The sequence below is a fragment of the Vulpes vulpes genome, chromosome 12 (genome assembly GCF_048418805.1).
Source record: "Vulpes vulpes isolate BD-2025 chromosome 12, VulVul3, whole genome shotgun sequence".
NCBI lineage: Eukaryota > Metazoa > Chordata > Mammalia > Carnivora > Canidae > Vulpes > Vulpes vulpes.
Window position 1 is genome coordinate 166,213,831 of NC_132791.1, and position 14,506 is coordinate 166,228,336.

Below are 14,506 nucleotides of genomic sequence, written 5' to 3' on the forward strand. Positions count from 1 at the left end.
GGAAGGACGTTCTGTGAGTCTAGAATCCCGGGTGGACACTGACGGTTTCCGTCCCTTCTTTAAAGACCTGACAGTTTTGTCTTCTGGACTCATCCAGGTCCTCATCCGAGGACAAGCCAGCCATGGTCTTCGGCATCACCCTAGACTGGCTGGTCCATTCCCTCCTTGTGGTACGTCTCCCACCCCCACATTGTTCGGACACCCTGCATCTGTTGTGGGGAAGACGAGGGCTCTGCGTCACCCAGCACATCCCAAGAGGAGCACCTTCATCTCACAACGTAAGAAAAGGAAAACTTTGGTATCTCTACCTGCCTCATCAGGAAAGTCTTTAAATATTGAGAAGCTGTTCAGTGATGGGTGGCTGCATCTCCAAATTCTCATCTTCATCTGAAAGCTCCAATCTCAACGTGCGGCAAATACCACCAACTGTTTCCCTCGAAGCAACAGGTGGGTGGTCAGGTTTCGAAAATATCTTGCTGCCCCCTCAGCCCCCGAGTCGGCTCTGTCTTCTGTCCCTCTGTCAAGTCCCCAGGGATGTCAGGGACTCGATGCTCAGCCAAGTCTCCCGGGGGCTTTTCCTGAGCTTTGCAGGTCATCACACAAATAGTAAATACAGTGTGCTCAACATTGAGATTTAACATCATTCATCATTTTTACTGCTTCATCAAAGACCTCCTTAACCCAAACCGGGTTTTGTTGTTTTACCATGAGCACTGGACAGAGAGAGGCGGCCACCTCCACGGTCTGGGTGGCAGCCTCGATCTGTGCAGAGGTCCATTTGTTAGGCCTACTAGGTTTGTGCAGAAATGGGTCAGGATGGGATCCCGCAGACCCTCCAAGGGGGCTCTGGGTCTCCCTCGGGGTCCCTGGAGCACGCTCTGGTGTAAAGACATGGCAGGGGTGTGTTTTCTTTTTCCTTCCCGCTGTGGTCTCTGTTGGGCAGCTGGATCGTCCGTCTGCTCCGCAGTGCGGAATTGCTTTGGCTGTGGGTTGCGGGCCCTCAGAGCTCCAGATCCAAGCGCAGAGCGTCTGGGGCCATGTCTCTCCACCTCTGAAGGGGAGATGCCCTTGTCCTTAGCAGCGGAAGTGGACCGGGATTGGGTGGTAGCCCTGCTCCCTTTGCCTGGGGCTGCAGACATCTGGAAGGCGAGCTCACACCACTGCGCTCTGCAGGGGCCTAGGACACATCTGTCCACTGCAGGATTTCAGTCTGGCTGCAAACTCAGGGAGCCCTTGGGGTGGGAGGGACTGTTGAATCTGGGAGCATTCAGGCTCAGATATGTTATGGTGGCCCATGGCTGGTGGCAAGTGTGGCTGGTTTCTTCCTATCCCAGCTAAGCCTGGGTCAGCAGGGGCTCACTGCTCTGCCTCACTGGCCAGTCTGCCTGGGCCTTGCTGGGCCTTGCTTACTGCACATGCTTGTCCCTCTGGGATTGACCTCCCACCTGACTAGCAACCTTGATTCCAGTTTTCTGTGTAGGCAACATACTTGTGGGTTCTGGGGAGTAGGATGCGGATAGCTCTGCAGACAGTGTTCGACCCATTGCACCCTGCTCCTTGCAGTTTTTCACAGCCTGGCAGCCTGCACTTGAATCCCTAGCTATGTAGGCAACTCTGCACCCCTAAAAGGCACTTCCATTTTAGCATCGCTGCTGAGATTGCCCGTGCTGACTCACAGAGCCAGCCCCATCACACCCTGGAGCATAGAGATGTGATGTCTCTGGAGCCAAAAGTTGCCTCTGTTTTCACAGGACCTAATGAAGTGGCTGGTCTGGCTTGGCTCGTGCCTCAACATGATAAATGGCTCTCATGTCAGCTGCAGAGAGCCTGGGGAGGCTGCAGGACCTCCGAGATCTTTCCACTTTCTCATTGTTAAGTGTTGGAAACCTGCCTGCAAGCGATGTCACTGCAAGGGCCCCTGGGGGAGTGGAAGGGGACATTCAGGAAGCCCAGGAAAACCCACAGAGGTGTGTGCAGACCCAGCCACAGCTACAGGGAGCTCTGGTTACAGTGCTCCTTCAAGGAGGTAATCCAGCTGGCTGTGCCCTTCGTAGTCACAGGCAGGGTGTATATGTGCCGTGTCCCTGCTGACCGGCTCAGAAACCGTGTGGCTTGTGTAGGCAGAGGACAGGGCATGGGCAGAGGATGGGGCATGGGCAGACTCCCACCACCTGCATGTGGACTGGGGGCCAGGCTGGCTTTTTCTTCCTTTTACCTGCCATGCTGCATTTTCTGCTGGCTGAGAGCAGGCCACTGGAGGGGTGCGCAGTGTGGGGATGGTAGCTGGCTGTGGGTGCCTCGCGGGCTTGCTGATGGGCTGAGGAGCGCGTCCTCTCCATGGAGCACACTCTGTGCATGGCCTGTGCTCAGGCTGGGTGGTAGCCATGGTGGGTTCTGAGCATCTGTGGACAGGTTGGGATGTCAGATGCCTTTCTTGCCACGGGTCTGACCAGAGAGCATTTAACGATGCAATTCTAAGTGTTGGACCAGGGACTGCTGAGAATTCTTTGGATTTGCTGTTGGTGGGGCGAAATTGGGGCGGCCTGTGCACTGTGGTGAAATTGGGGCAGCCTGGTTGCTATGGTCAAAGAAGTGACAGATCTATGGGACCACCATAGATCTGACGGAGGGGCTGGCTTCATCCCGTGTCTTCCATTGGCTTTGAGTCCCTGCCTTAGTCACTCAGAGGAGATGGGGCAGGTTTGACCATACAGGTCCTCGTAATCAGGGGAAGGGGTTTGCCCTGTGTCTTGAGGTGCCTGGGACATGCGTGGCTCTCCCTAATCATGCAGCCTCTCTCTGCTTTGATTCTGATTGACACAGTGACCTGGGACCTGGGCGGCCCCCCCCCCTGGGGTGGGGGCGGTCAGGTCACCCGTGTCTTTAAAAACTGTGGTCCTCAGGTTCTGGGGTTGTACATGGTTATGCATTTGGGGTCTTTGGAAATACAGTGCATTGTTGTACTTCTGTGGCGTGAGACGCAGCACACAGCCAGCCAGGTGCTTGTAAAATATTTTGGGTCTGGATATGCATACGGTTTGGAGTTTGTTTCTAGTTCTCTATTATCCCCACTGATTGGACCTCTGACCTTGGGAAGCTGTGCAGCAGCCATCCCTGATGGCCAGACTCTACATGGCCACTTCCCTCTCCAGACTGTGCTGGTCAGCCTCATTGGGACCAGGGTCTGTGGCCTCCAGCGTGGGGACAGCGGGGTCACTGGGGCTGGCCCCTGCAGACCTGAGAGCACACAGCCAGCGCTCTGGTGCACTGGTAAACTGGGCCCCATCTATGTTCTGTGGATGTTCCACGCTTAGTGAGGAACTGGCAGGCCTCCCTGGGCAAGTGAGGTGGTACAGGCACTGGCTTGTCAGGCCAATAGTTCTGTGCCCCCACGTAGAGGGGTGGGACCCACCATGCCCTGTGTGGTCAGGGGGTGAGTGTGACAGCCCCAAGGCTGGCAGTGACGGACCATGGGCCATGGCCACTCTTGGGTTTGTGGGAGCCACGCCTTCCCGAGAGAGCTTGCCCCTGTCTACCTCCAATGAGTCCCGGTGCTGCCCGCAAACAAAGCTGTCAGAAGGGGCTTCTTGTCCTCTCCATGGGAGTGCCTCTCTCCCCAGGTTCCTCTTGGGTGGGGTTGCCACTAGCGGAGCTCGTGTAGGTGCCTGACAGAGTCGGATACGTGCAGGGGGGTCTTACCCACGGGGTGTTAACAGGCTGGGAACACAGGCTGGCACCTTACAGGGCTCCCATGAGCAACGCTTAGGGCTATGGGAGTACTCCGGTTTTTTTCAGAGGTTGTGTTTTGGGGATGGGGGGGTGGTAGCCGGGTGCTGAGGGAGGGTGTCCTTCCAGCTTTGTGGGTGGAGCTGCTGCCCCCTAGCCCTTCTGTTCCCCGGAAGAGGCTGGACTTCTGAAGGCTCAGCTGTAGGATGGATGAACAGCAGAGTGGTAGTGGGATGGGGCGCTGGAAGGGGGCAGGGTTCAAGCACAGGCTTTGCGGGCTTGTCATCCCCCCTCCCACCACCTCTCCCTTTCCAAGAGCTGACACCTGGGCCCCCTTCCCTTCCCTCTCCTCCCCCTTCTGCTTCCTCCCACCTCCCCCTCTTCTCCTACCCTCCTTCTCCCCCTCCCCTTCCCTGCCCTCCCTATCTCCTGATATAGGCTCCTGTTATGCTGATTAGAAAGGTGCTAACTTGGGACATCTGGGTGGCTCAGTGGTTTAGCGCCTGCCTTTAGCCCAGAGCGTGTTCCTGGAGTCCTGGGATCCAGTCCTGCATCAGGCTCCCTACATGGAGCCTGCTTCTCCCTCTCCCTCTGCCTATGTCTGCCTCTCTCTGTGTGTCTCTCATGAATAAATAAGTAAATAAAAATTTTTTTAAAGGGAAGTGTTCCCTCCTCTTCTATTAAAAAAAAAAAAAAACGATGCTAACAAGCTCGGAGCAACTGCTGTGTGGGCATTTCTCAAATTTGCAGGAAAGGAATCTGCTGGGAGGTGATGAAGTGCACAATGCCAGGCACTGGCTTCTGCAGTCCAGCAGGAAGGGCTGGAACCTGTATTCTCCTGAATCAGGGATGCTCTCCCTAGGCAGTAAGGAAGGGTGGCTGTCAGATGAGGGAGGAGGCTGTTTCTGGCAGGACAGGAAGGGAGGTATAGGGAAACCCAATGAGAACATGGGAGGGGCAGGCCGGCTGCGCAAGGCCGGGTCCTGGGTTCAGAAGAGACCCTGGTGGCAGATGGGGTGTTGGCTGGCGGAGGGTCTGGTGTGCCAAGACTGGGGCTGCGTGTGCTCCAGGGGCCACTCATGTGATGGCAAGTCCTGTCCCCACACTCTCGTCCTGCCGCCCGTTCCATCAGAGGTTGACCTCCAGGGACTCTGTGGAAGCATTTATGACTGCCTGGCCTTCCCTTTCCAGTGCTCCTTTGACCAGGACCCAAGCCCAGCTTGGACCCTCCTGTGCTGGCCGCTGCTGCCTCCCCCCTGTGTTCCCCTGTGTCCATCCCAGCTGGGACCACACTGCCTCCCACCCCATGGCGGGAGAACACGGGGCAGGATACTTGGAGTGCATGATAGGGCAGGAGGCTCCTGCCACCCTGCCCGCTGGCCTGTAGAAATGAGTCGCTGCTGACCCCTGGTGTCAGGAATGTCCACCTGCAGCAATTGCTAGAGCCATTGAGCGGGGCTGTTGCCCGCCCACGGGGTGAGCAGGTGAGCAGGCAGCGTGGGCAGTGGATGGCGGTGTCTGCCCCGGGGCTGCATGTCTGACTCTAGGAAGAGATGGGGTCAGGTGGTGACTGTGAATGTGGACTCTGTGCTGTGCGTGCCAGGCAGCTGTGGCAGGACATGTCTGGTCAAAGCTGGCTCTAGGGGATGCAGTCAGTGCAGCAGGAGGGGCAGCCAAAGGCAGGAGGCCGGTGGAAGAACAGGATCGGGATCAGGAAGGTGTCCTGGGTATGCACAGGCGGGGCTGGCTTCCGGATGTGGGGGAAGGACGTGCTCACTTGATTGCCTCTCAGCCCCTCATCACATTAGTGATCCAAATGCCCCTCCTGGTGCCGGGCCAGATGCCAGGTGCCCAGGAGCCACCAGTCAGGGCAGGCAAGGACAGTGGGGAAGGGGTGAGGGGCGGGGCAACGAGCTTGACTATTACCGTCAGGATGGAGGAGCAGGGAAGGTCCCTAAGCTGAGTCACGTGATGTGAAGTGCAGCCCTTCCTGGGGAGCAGACCCTGGTGTTGAAGGTGATGTGGAGGGGCGCAGTGGGTGAGCAGGGCTTGGACACCACCTCTCTATGGCAGGAACTCCTGAGAGCCTGAAGCCGGGTGGGAGGCCATGGGATTCCCCACAGTGGGAAGAGCAGCAGCTGCTGGGGCAGTGGCCCATCCACTGGGCGGGATGCAGCTGGGAGCACAGAAGAAGCGGCAGCTGTCCCGGGAGGTAGAAACCTATCAGACTCATGGATATGTTTGCAAGCTGAGGGAGGATCAAGGCCAAGTTGCAGATGCGGGAGCCAGATGCAGGTGGTGGACAGAGGAAGGCACGCCTGGGGAAATCTAGAGCTGCTTTTGAAAGGGAGGTGTGAGTGGGTGAGAGTGGTGACATCACTGGCTTAAGGAGCAAAGGTTGCTGGCAATGGCTGTGTTTGGGCAGCAGGAGGGGAGGGAGTGGGGCTCTGGAGGGACTGGTAGGTCTGGGGCTCAGAGGAGGCTGGGCTAGAGAGGGATTCAGGGGCACCGCAATCCATGCGTCCTCCCGGGGACAGTGTGCAGGGAAGGGCTGGAATGGGTACAGAGAGCCTCACAACCTCCTAGTTAGAGAAGCAGCAGGTCTGGGGGCAGGAAGCGTCCCATTTCCTGGAGAGGGCTCTCTGAAGCCCTGGGCAGCAGCTGGGACAGCGTGGGGGCAAGGGAGGTGGAGGGGGGCTCAAGCAGGAGGCATGGTCACTGGTGGTGTCTGCAGGGGTGGGAAACCTGGAGTCTGGGGCAGGGAGGGTGTGGGACTGGGGGCACTGAGCTGGGTGAGGGGAGTGGGTGTGCCCAGTCCTCTGCTGGGGGAGCATCAGGGGGTGATGTGGCCCAGGACCCCTGTGCAGAGACCTCCAGGAGGCTGTGGTGCTGCCTCATGGCTCCAAGCCCAGCCTCTTTGGTGGGAGGGGGGCTCCTGAGACCCGGGTGGGGGCATGGGCTGCAGGGCCCAAGAGCTCCCTGGGGACAGAGGTCAGTCTTGCCCCTGTCCAGTCCTGCAATGGGAGTCACAGGGTCTGCCTCCTGAACCCGGAGAAGAGGCTTCCGAATGATGGAGCCCCGTCCCCTCACCTACAGGCACGACCCCGAGGCCCTCTCCAGGTGAGGCCCTCCCATTCACTCTGCACCTACCTTCCTCAAGCCACCCCATCTTTTGAATTTTCCCCTTTCAGCATCTGTTGTTCCTTGGGAGCTGTGTCCCAGCACCTTTTAAAATTTTTTTATTTTACAATTTATACACAGTGAAATCGATTCTGTATTAGATTTAATTTTTTTTTTTAATAACAGTACGTGTGGACATCGGTCATGTCTGCTTCCATCTGGTGGTCTGACTCAGAAGCTGAGCCTCTTGAACCGTCCATGCAAATTCATGCGGAACAATGCAAATGCAGAGCCAGGCCCAGGGTCCCTGAGCTTCCTCTGCCCCAGCCCCTAACCCCCAACCCTGGCAGAGCCCTGGGAATCCTCGAAGGAGATGGCTTAGCTCCCCCAGGACCCTCCCTTACTGACTTCCCTAGAGCAGACCCTAGGAGGGTGTGGGGGCCCTGGCTACTGGGCCCTGGTCCTCAGGGCCAGCGCGGGATGTCTGTCAGTGGGCAGGGTCCTGTGCGTGATGCCAGTGACTGATCCTGTCCAAACAGCTGCGAAGCTCTGAAGCTCCACAGGGACTGGGCAGGAAAGTGGGCCTGGGGGGGTGGGGATGGCAGGAAGCACCTCCGTGATTTCAAAACAGAGGAAGGTTGAAGAGTTCACGTCATCCACCAGAGGCTGCTGGGTAAAACTGGAAGAAATGCTCTGCTCCTTCAAAGTTGGAAAGGGACTGATGGGTGTTTTCTAGTGGGGACACCAGGCTGAGGGTGCCCACGGTACCCAGTTGCACAGGGGCAAGACCATGGCCGGACTCTGCTTGGGTGCTGCCCGGCACCGCTCAGGGCCAGCCCTGGTCCGCACCCCCCCACGGCGCCAGCTTGGCCAACTGGGGTGGGGTGCCCCCATCCCTCCCACGCGCTGTACCAGCCCAGGTGTCATGCTAGCTCCAGTTGAGGACTTGCTTTCTCTGGTTGCGGGGAGCCCTGGTGTCCCCTCCCCTGCCCATGGTGTCCCCTCTGGCCCCACTAGCTTTGGCAAGCACAAGGCCGGGTCGTCCTCTGCCGGCTGGCCAGTATGGAGTCCTTCCCTTTGGTATGTGGTGGTCAAAGTCGAGCTGGTAGCATCCTGGAGGGCAGCCGGGGGGGGGGGGGGGGGCAGCGCTTACCACGCTGTGCCGCAGCCTCGGGCTGACCTGGGGCTCGGCCCAGCTCTAGCGCCCCTGGCCCCGCGGCTCAGGCTGGCCTGGGGTTGGCCCGGGTCTCGCTCCCCCGAGCCCCCGGCGGGAGGGGCGGACGCGCATGCTCTGGGGCGGCCCCGCGCTCCGCTCCACTTGTCGGGTGCCTCGGTCCGGTCCGCCGCGGCGCCGGCCCCGCTCACTTGACGTGCTCGGCCGCGTGGGAGGAGCAGTAATACTTCTTGTGGGCGATGAAGGTGGACAGGCTGCTGAACCTGATGTTGCACAAGCGGCAGTAGCGGTGGCTGCCGGGGGCCGCGGGCGCGGGCGGGGGCGGCCCCTTGCCGGGGGTCTGCACGCCCTTGTCCGAGTGGGAGGGGGGCGGCGGCACGGGCTCGGGGCTCGGGGCGGGCGGGGGTCCGGGCCGGGGGCTGCCGCCGTCCGACGCGCCGGGGGCGGGCTCCCGGGGCTCGCGGCCGTTGAGGCCGTCGCTGGGGGCGGCGGGCGAGGGCGTCCGGGCGCCGGGGCCGGGGCCGGGGCCGGGGCCGGCGGGGGGCGGGCCGAGCAGCAGCCCGTGCGCGCGGCGGAAGTGCTCCACGAGGTCGCCGCGCACCAGCCCGTTGGGCGGGCAGTAGGGGCAGAGCGCGGCGCCGGCCGGCGCGTCCTCGGGGGCGGCGCGCAGGTGGCGCGGGGCGGCGGGGCACGAGAACTTCTTGTGCGCCAGGTAGGCCTCGAGGCTGTGGAAGCTGACGCGGCAGGCCGTGCACTCGTGGTAGTCGGCCAGCGCGGGCAGCCCGGCGGCGGCCACGGGCGCCTGGCGCCGCGGCTTCTTGCTCAGGTCGATGGGGCCGTCGGCGGCGTCCGGGCCCCCGGCCCCGCCCCCGCTCCCGGGCCGCGGCGACGGCGACGGCGAGGCGGGCGCGGGGGCGGGGCCGCCGGCGGGGGGCGGGGCCGAGGCCGGGGGCGGGGCCGGGCCGGCCGCGTGCAGCTCGTACAGCTTGCGGCGTCTGCGCGTGCGCACGGGCGGCGCGGCGGGCGGCGCGGGCGGGGGCGCGGGCGCGGGCGCGGCGGTGCCGGGGGCGCCCGGGGTCCCGGCGGGCGCGGGCCGGCGCGGCGGCGGGTCGTGGCGCGAGGCGCAGTAGTAGCGCTTGTGCACCGTGTAGGTCTCGTGGCGGCTGAAGCGGATGTTGCAGGCCTCGCACAGCGTCCGGCGGGGGTCGTCGTCCTCGTCCGCCCCGCTGCCCGGGCTCGGGCTGCCCGGGCTGCCCTCCCGACCCCGGCCGCCGCCCCCCTCGGCCTCCGCCTCCGCCTCGGCCTCGGGGGTGGCCGCGCCCGCCGCCTCGTCCTCGCGCGCCCCGCATCCCGGCGATGCGCGCCCCCCGTCGGCCTCGGGGGGCGGGGGCGCACGGGCGGGGCCGGGCGGCACCTTGGCCCTGCGCGGGGGCACGTCGTCGGGGGGCCGGCGGCCCGAGCAGTAGAGGCGCTTGTGCACGTAGAAGTTGTTGACGTTGTTGAAGGTGATGTCGCACTCGAAGCAGGTGGCGCCCTTGGGGGCCCCCGCGAAGAGGCCGGCCTGCGTCCCCGCCTGCGCCCCGGGGCCCGCCTGCAGCCGGCTGTGCACCAGCTCGGACATCTTGGCCAGGATCTCGGAGGCCGGCGGCGCGGCGGGGAATTGCGGCAGGAAGAGTGCGCCGGGGCCCGGGCTGGAGCCGGGCGTGGGGCTGGACAGCTCAGCCTTCACCCGGGCGGGGCCGGGGCCGGGGCCGGGGCTGGGCGGCGAGGGTGTGCGCGCCGCGGCCGGGGGTCGTGGCTCCGCATCCGCCTCCTCCGTGGACGCCGACGCCTCCGCCTCCGCCTCCGTCTTGATGGCCCGCGGTGCTGCCGAGGGCTCGCTGCTGCCCCCGTTCTGGGGGGTGGCCCTGGCCTCTCCGTTGGTGGCCTCGGTCAGCGCCTTTCTGTCCAGTCCGGGCGACGGGGTGGGCGCTAGGCCCAGGTCGGCAGAAGCCAGGGGGCCGTGCAGGGCCGTGTGCTGCTGGAAGCTGGCCAGGCTGTCTGCGGGGAGACCCCAGGAGCCACCCTTAAGGGTGGGGGAGGGAGCAGGACCTACTTGGGCCAGACCTGAGCAGGGGTGGGGGGAAGGGCGGAGAGCTGGCCTGGGCAGAGGTGGTGGAAGGCCAACACTCAAATCTACCCCTGGTTGCCCTTTGGACAAACCCCAAACCTTCCCGGTCCTCAGGGGAAGCCCAGGGCCTCACCTGGGGGGAGCTTGGCAGTGGGGTGCCCAGCCCCGGGCGAGTAGATCTCCGCCTTGGAGCCGGGCTGGCAGACCATGTGGTTGGTCACCAGGTGGCTGTAGAGGATGTCCCTTGTGGTGGAGATGAAGCCACAGCTGTGGCAGACACCTGCAGGCAGGCTGTGGTATCAGGGCCCTGGGGTGGGGTGCCCCCTCCACCAGCCCCTTCCCAGCCCTCACCTACCGCTCAGGGTGTCTGTGTGCACCTTGAGGTGCCGTTCACAGTTGGCCTTGGTGGTAAAGGCCGACAGGCAGATGAGACATACGAAGGGGCGTTCTCCTGGAACACAGGGCTGAGTGAGGGGTGGGCTCCTGGAGCCCAGCTGGCCAACGACCTGTGACGGGTGGGGGGGGGGGGCTGTTTAAACCCTGCCTCCTTGACTCCTGGGACTATGGCCAGGGCCTGGTCCTGAGCTGACCATTCTGACGCACCGTGAGGTGCGACGGGAATATCACACGGGCATCTGTGGCAGGGTGGGCACCCCGGGCAGATGCAGCATCATGCGCTGCTTGAGTGGGCACCAGTGGGCATCCTGGGGAGGGGGCATGGGGCCTCACCACTGTGGCTGCGCATGTGGATCTCCAGGGAGCTGGCGCTGGGGCAGCTTTTGCGGCACTGCGGAAAGGGGCAGACCCGCTCGTTGGGGTAGGTCTCCTTGGGCTTCTCGTCTGCGGCGGTGGTCGCTGGGGAGCCGGTGCTCTGGCGGCTGGCGCAGTAGTAGAGGAGGTGGGCTTGTAGGTTTCTCTCACTCCGGTACCAGATGCCACAGTCTTTGCAGGGGAAGACATCTTCTGCAGGGGTGAGGGGGGCACAGGCTGAGGGGCGCACCCAGGCGGCAGGGAGGCGGCTGCCTCTGAAAATGGAGGACTTGGCCCTACCTGCCCCTGCCATGCTGAGGACTGAGGTTTGTGATCGGGGCCTCCCCTCCTGGTCACAGCTCTTTACTCTCACTGGTTTCCTCGGAAACCTGGCTTCTCTCTGTGTAGCTCTCCAGGATGCCACAGGACTGCGTGGATGGGGTCTTGGCATAACCCCCCAGGCTGGGCCCTACACCACCTCCCAACAGTGAGCCCCAAAAAGAGATGCTGTCGCCTCATGGGATCCCGGCAGAAGAGGTGTGGTCATGCTCACAGACACTGGAGGGGGGTTGGTGGGGGGGGGGAATGGGGAGGGGCTGGCTCCTGTGGTGTGTATACGAGTCGGCAGGGGGGCAGGGGCACATGTGTAGGTGTGCGCAGGTAGGTACATGTGGGTGAACGTGTGCTGTGGGGAGCGTGCCGGATGGCATGGACCTGGGTCCCCGTGGAAGAGGAAACGTGTGTGTTTCCCTGAGCAGGTATGAGTGGCAGGTGCACAGGGAACCCCTGTGCCCGAGTCTCGAAGCCTGCTCTGGGTGGCCTCCAGGGTGGGGATGGGGCTGGGGGCTGCAGAGGAGGAAGAGCCCTTGCTGTCTCCCCCCCCCTCCTCCCCCAGTGGTTTCACGTCTGTTACCGATACGTCAAAATTGCTTAATTCACCCCGTCTATCGCAGACAGGTGACTGTGACTTAGCTCGCACTGCGGCTGGTGGAGGTTTCCCTGGTTTCTCTAAGGGATGGTCCTCAGTGTCTAGGGCAGAACTTAAAGGAATGCTGTTTGTCTCCGTGGCCTGTTCCAGGCTTGACTGCATGTTAGCATGTGCTTCTCACCCTGGCCTTTCTGATGTTTATTCTGGGTCCACAGTTAAGGTAGAGGGGGTTCCCTTCCTCCCTTTAAAGTTTGCTTTTATTTGGGGGCTTCAAGCTAGTTCTGTCCTGTTCACTGAGGCCCTGAGCTGGGAACAGGAGATGAAAGGCCACTGGTGGGCTTGTTTCTGTACCTGGGGGCCAGGGCTGGGAACAGTACCTTGGGCCATGGGTAGGGAGAAGGGTGAGGGCCTCAGGCCCATCCAGGCCCTGGCCATAGCCCTGAGGTTTAGTGAGGATTGTTAGGGTCCCACAGCCCCAGGGCTGACCTTGGGCCACGTTCTGGTTGTGCCAGGTAACCTGGTGCTACCACTGCCCCCATCTCATGGGTGAGAAAACAGAGGCCCAGAGTGGTCGCGTTTCAAAAATGAAACGAGGTATGATGGACTCTGTATTAAGGCTTCTCTAGGCCCAGAGGCAGACAGGCCCATGCTTGGGTGGGGGTGGGGTGGAGGGGTGGGGGGTGGATCGTGAACAAGGTGTGTAGCCCACGACAGCAGCATTCTTGCTGCTTCCCAGTGAGGCGTGGACACCAAAGCCTCAGACCAAAGGCAGAAAGCCCTCCTGTTGCCTGGGACTCCCTTAACGTCCTTGGAGCAGCCTGGACAGAGAAGACAGGGGCCCACGCCTCAGCCCTGGGGACCCGACTGAGCCTGTTGTGCCACTATGGGCTTTAGATGCACACATGTCTGTTCTGATGAGGCGGCTGTCCTGGCCCCTGAGAGCCCCTTCCCATCTCCCTTCTCCCCTGCCACCCCAGTGTCTGAGTGGGGTCCTGCTTGCTCAGGAACCCCCTCGGGCCTGCACCCAGTCCTCCTGGGGACCCATGTTCCCGCTAGGGTGTGTGTGTGTGGGTGAATCTCACAGCTGCAGCTGATCCCTGTGAACTCTGGTGTCCCTGAGTCATTTCTGCCAACCCACAACCTCACACCTGAGTTCCAGGAATGCAAACTATGTCCCCTCTGCACACTTCTTCCCTCCTCCTCACTTAGCTCTGTCAGGTTTGCCCAGTGGTCATGCTGCTGCCCTTGGTCTGTCCGTGGCCAGGATGAAGGCACCCCACTGCCCTCAGCTGCTGCTGCCTGTCCCCTGGCCGCCTCCAAGCCTCCCCTTCAGTGTCCCATAGGCATCTGGGGGTCAGGATGCTCACAGTGGGGATACTAAGGGGACAGGGCTGGTCCCTGTGGGCTCCGGTGCCCCATTGGGCCTGGGCCTCAGCTGCTTCCACGTGCTTCAAGCCATCTTCCTGTCTGACTTCCCCAAAAGCCCACTTTCCCCAAGTTTGCAGCTTTATAGTTGTCACCTAGCAGCCAGGGTGATATTAAAGCACTTGGATCTAAACCCTTGTTGTGTTCTGTTTTTCTGAGAAGCAATCCTTGCCTGGAAGCGCTTGGGGAGATGTGCCATGCTGGAGGCTACCGCCCCCTCCTAGTGAGGCTGCCTTGTGCTGCTCAGGGTGGTGGTGCCGTGGGGGCAGGCTGGCACCCCCACCATGGTGACTTTGGGTCCTGGACCACTGGGTTGAGTGTGGATGTGGAGGGTGCAGAATAAACCCTTAATGTGCATTGTGGCAGGGAGCTAGTGGCAGTCCTTCCACCCCAGCTATTCTCATGGGGCAGTTCTGTCCTGAGGTAGGGGCAGGTATGGATGTGGCCGCAGCATCTGTGGGGCGGGAACCAGGCTGCTGCTCAGCATCCCACCCTGGGCATGTCCATGCTGCTGCAGCTAAGAAGCCTGCTCTGCTCCCCAGCTGGGCCTGGCTGCCTGTCCAGCTGGTGGGGACCCTGCTGGGGTAGCCTGGCACCTGCCCCGTCCCCCCATGCTCAGCTGTTGCAGCACACCCCTCCACCCTGCTCAGACCCCAGTGGTCACCTATCTTTGTGTACCCTGAGGTCCTGGGGGTGGTCCTGTCACTGTCACGTGCCCAGGTGGCACGATAGCGTACTCACTGTTGATGACTGCTGTGGCCAGGATGGATGCCATGCCGGCCTGCTGGGGCAGGAGCTGGATGTCGGCGTGTGCGGGGGTCGGGCACTCGGGCTCTGCTGGCTCCTTCTTCACAGGGTGGCTGGGGGTGCCACGGGGCTCGGCCACCATGAGGAGCACGCTCAGCAGCCCGCCTGCCGGCACCGGCTTGGTGACTCTGCACCAGAGGGCTTCATCTGCAGGGGCGGAATCCTGAGTGATGGGAGGGCCTTGGCCGTTGGGGGCTCACCACTGCCCTTCTAAGGTGCTGCCCACCCCCTGCTGTCCTGAGCCCCACTGTACTGCCCCCTCCTGGAGGCCAGGGTTTTGAGGTCCGACGTGGGGGATAGAGCCAGGGTCCTGGTCAGGGGGTGTGTCAGGCCTGTCTCTATAATAAGCCACCCTGCTTCACCCGACCGGTGGCTTCTCAGGTCTGCTTGCTCCTGCCTAGTAGGAGGGCCCTAAAGACGGCAGTGCCGGCCCTTTTGTCCAGGAGAGGGGTGGCTTGAGGGCCAG

At 62.3% G+C, this 14,506-nt stretch overlaps 1 protein-coding gene across 2 annotated transcripts in view; it reads right to left on the reverse strand.

Annotated features, from left to right (window-relative positions):
* Window positions 1-6,992: 6,992 nt before the first annotated feature.
* The window catches only part of ZFPM1 (zinc finger protein, FOG family member 1), a 69,489-nt gene continuing 61,975 nt past the window's right edge, over window positions 6,993-14,506 (reverse strand). For both annotated transcript variants that reach the window (XM_072731368.1, XM_072731366.1), the window contains exons 6-10: window positions 13,975-14,187; window positions 10,860-11,093; window positions 10,486-10,581; window positions 10,264-10,410; window positions 6,993-10,060 (exon numbers count right to left, since the gene is read on the reverse strand). In XM_072731368.1, the coding sequence (XP_072587469.1) occupies window positions 8,208-10,060; window positions 10,264-10,410; window positions 10,486-10,581; window positions 10,860-11,093; window positions 13,975-14,187 (2,543 nt within the window). In that variant the 3' untranslated portion in view covers window positions 6,993-8,207. The remainder of the gene's footprint in view (window positions 10,061-10,263; window positions 10,411-10,485; window positions 10,582-10,859; window positions 11,094-13,974; window positions 14,188-14,506) is intronic.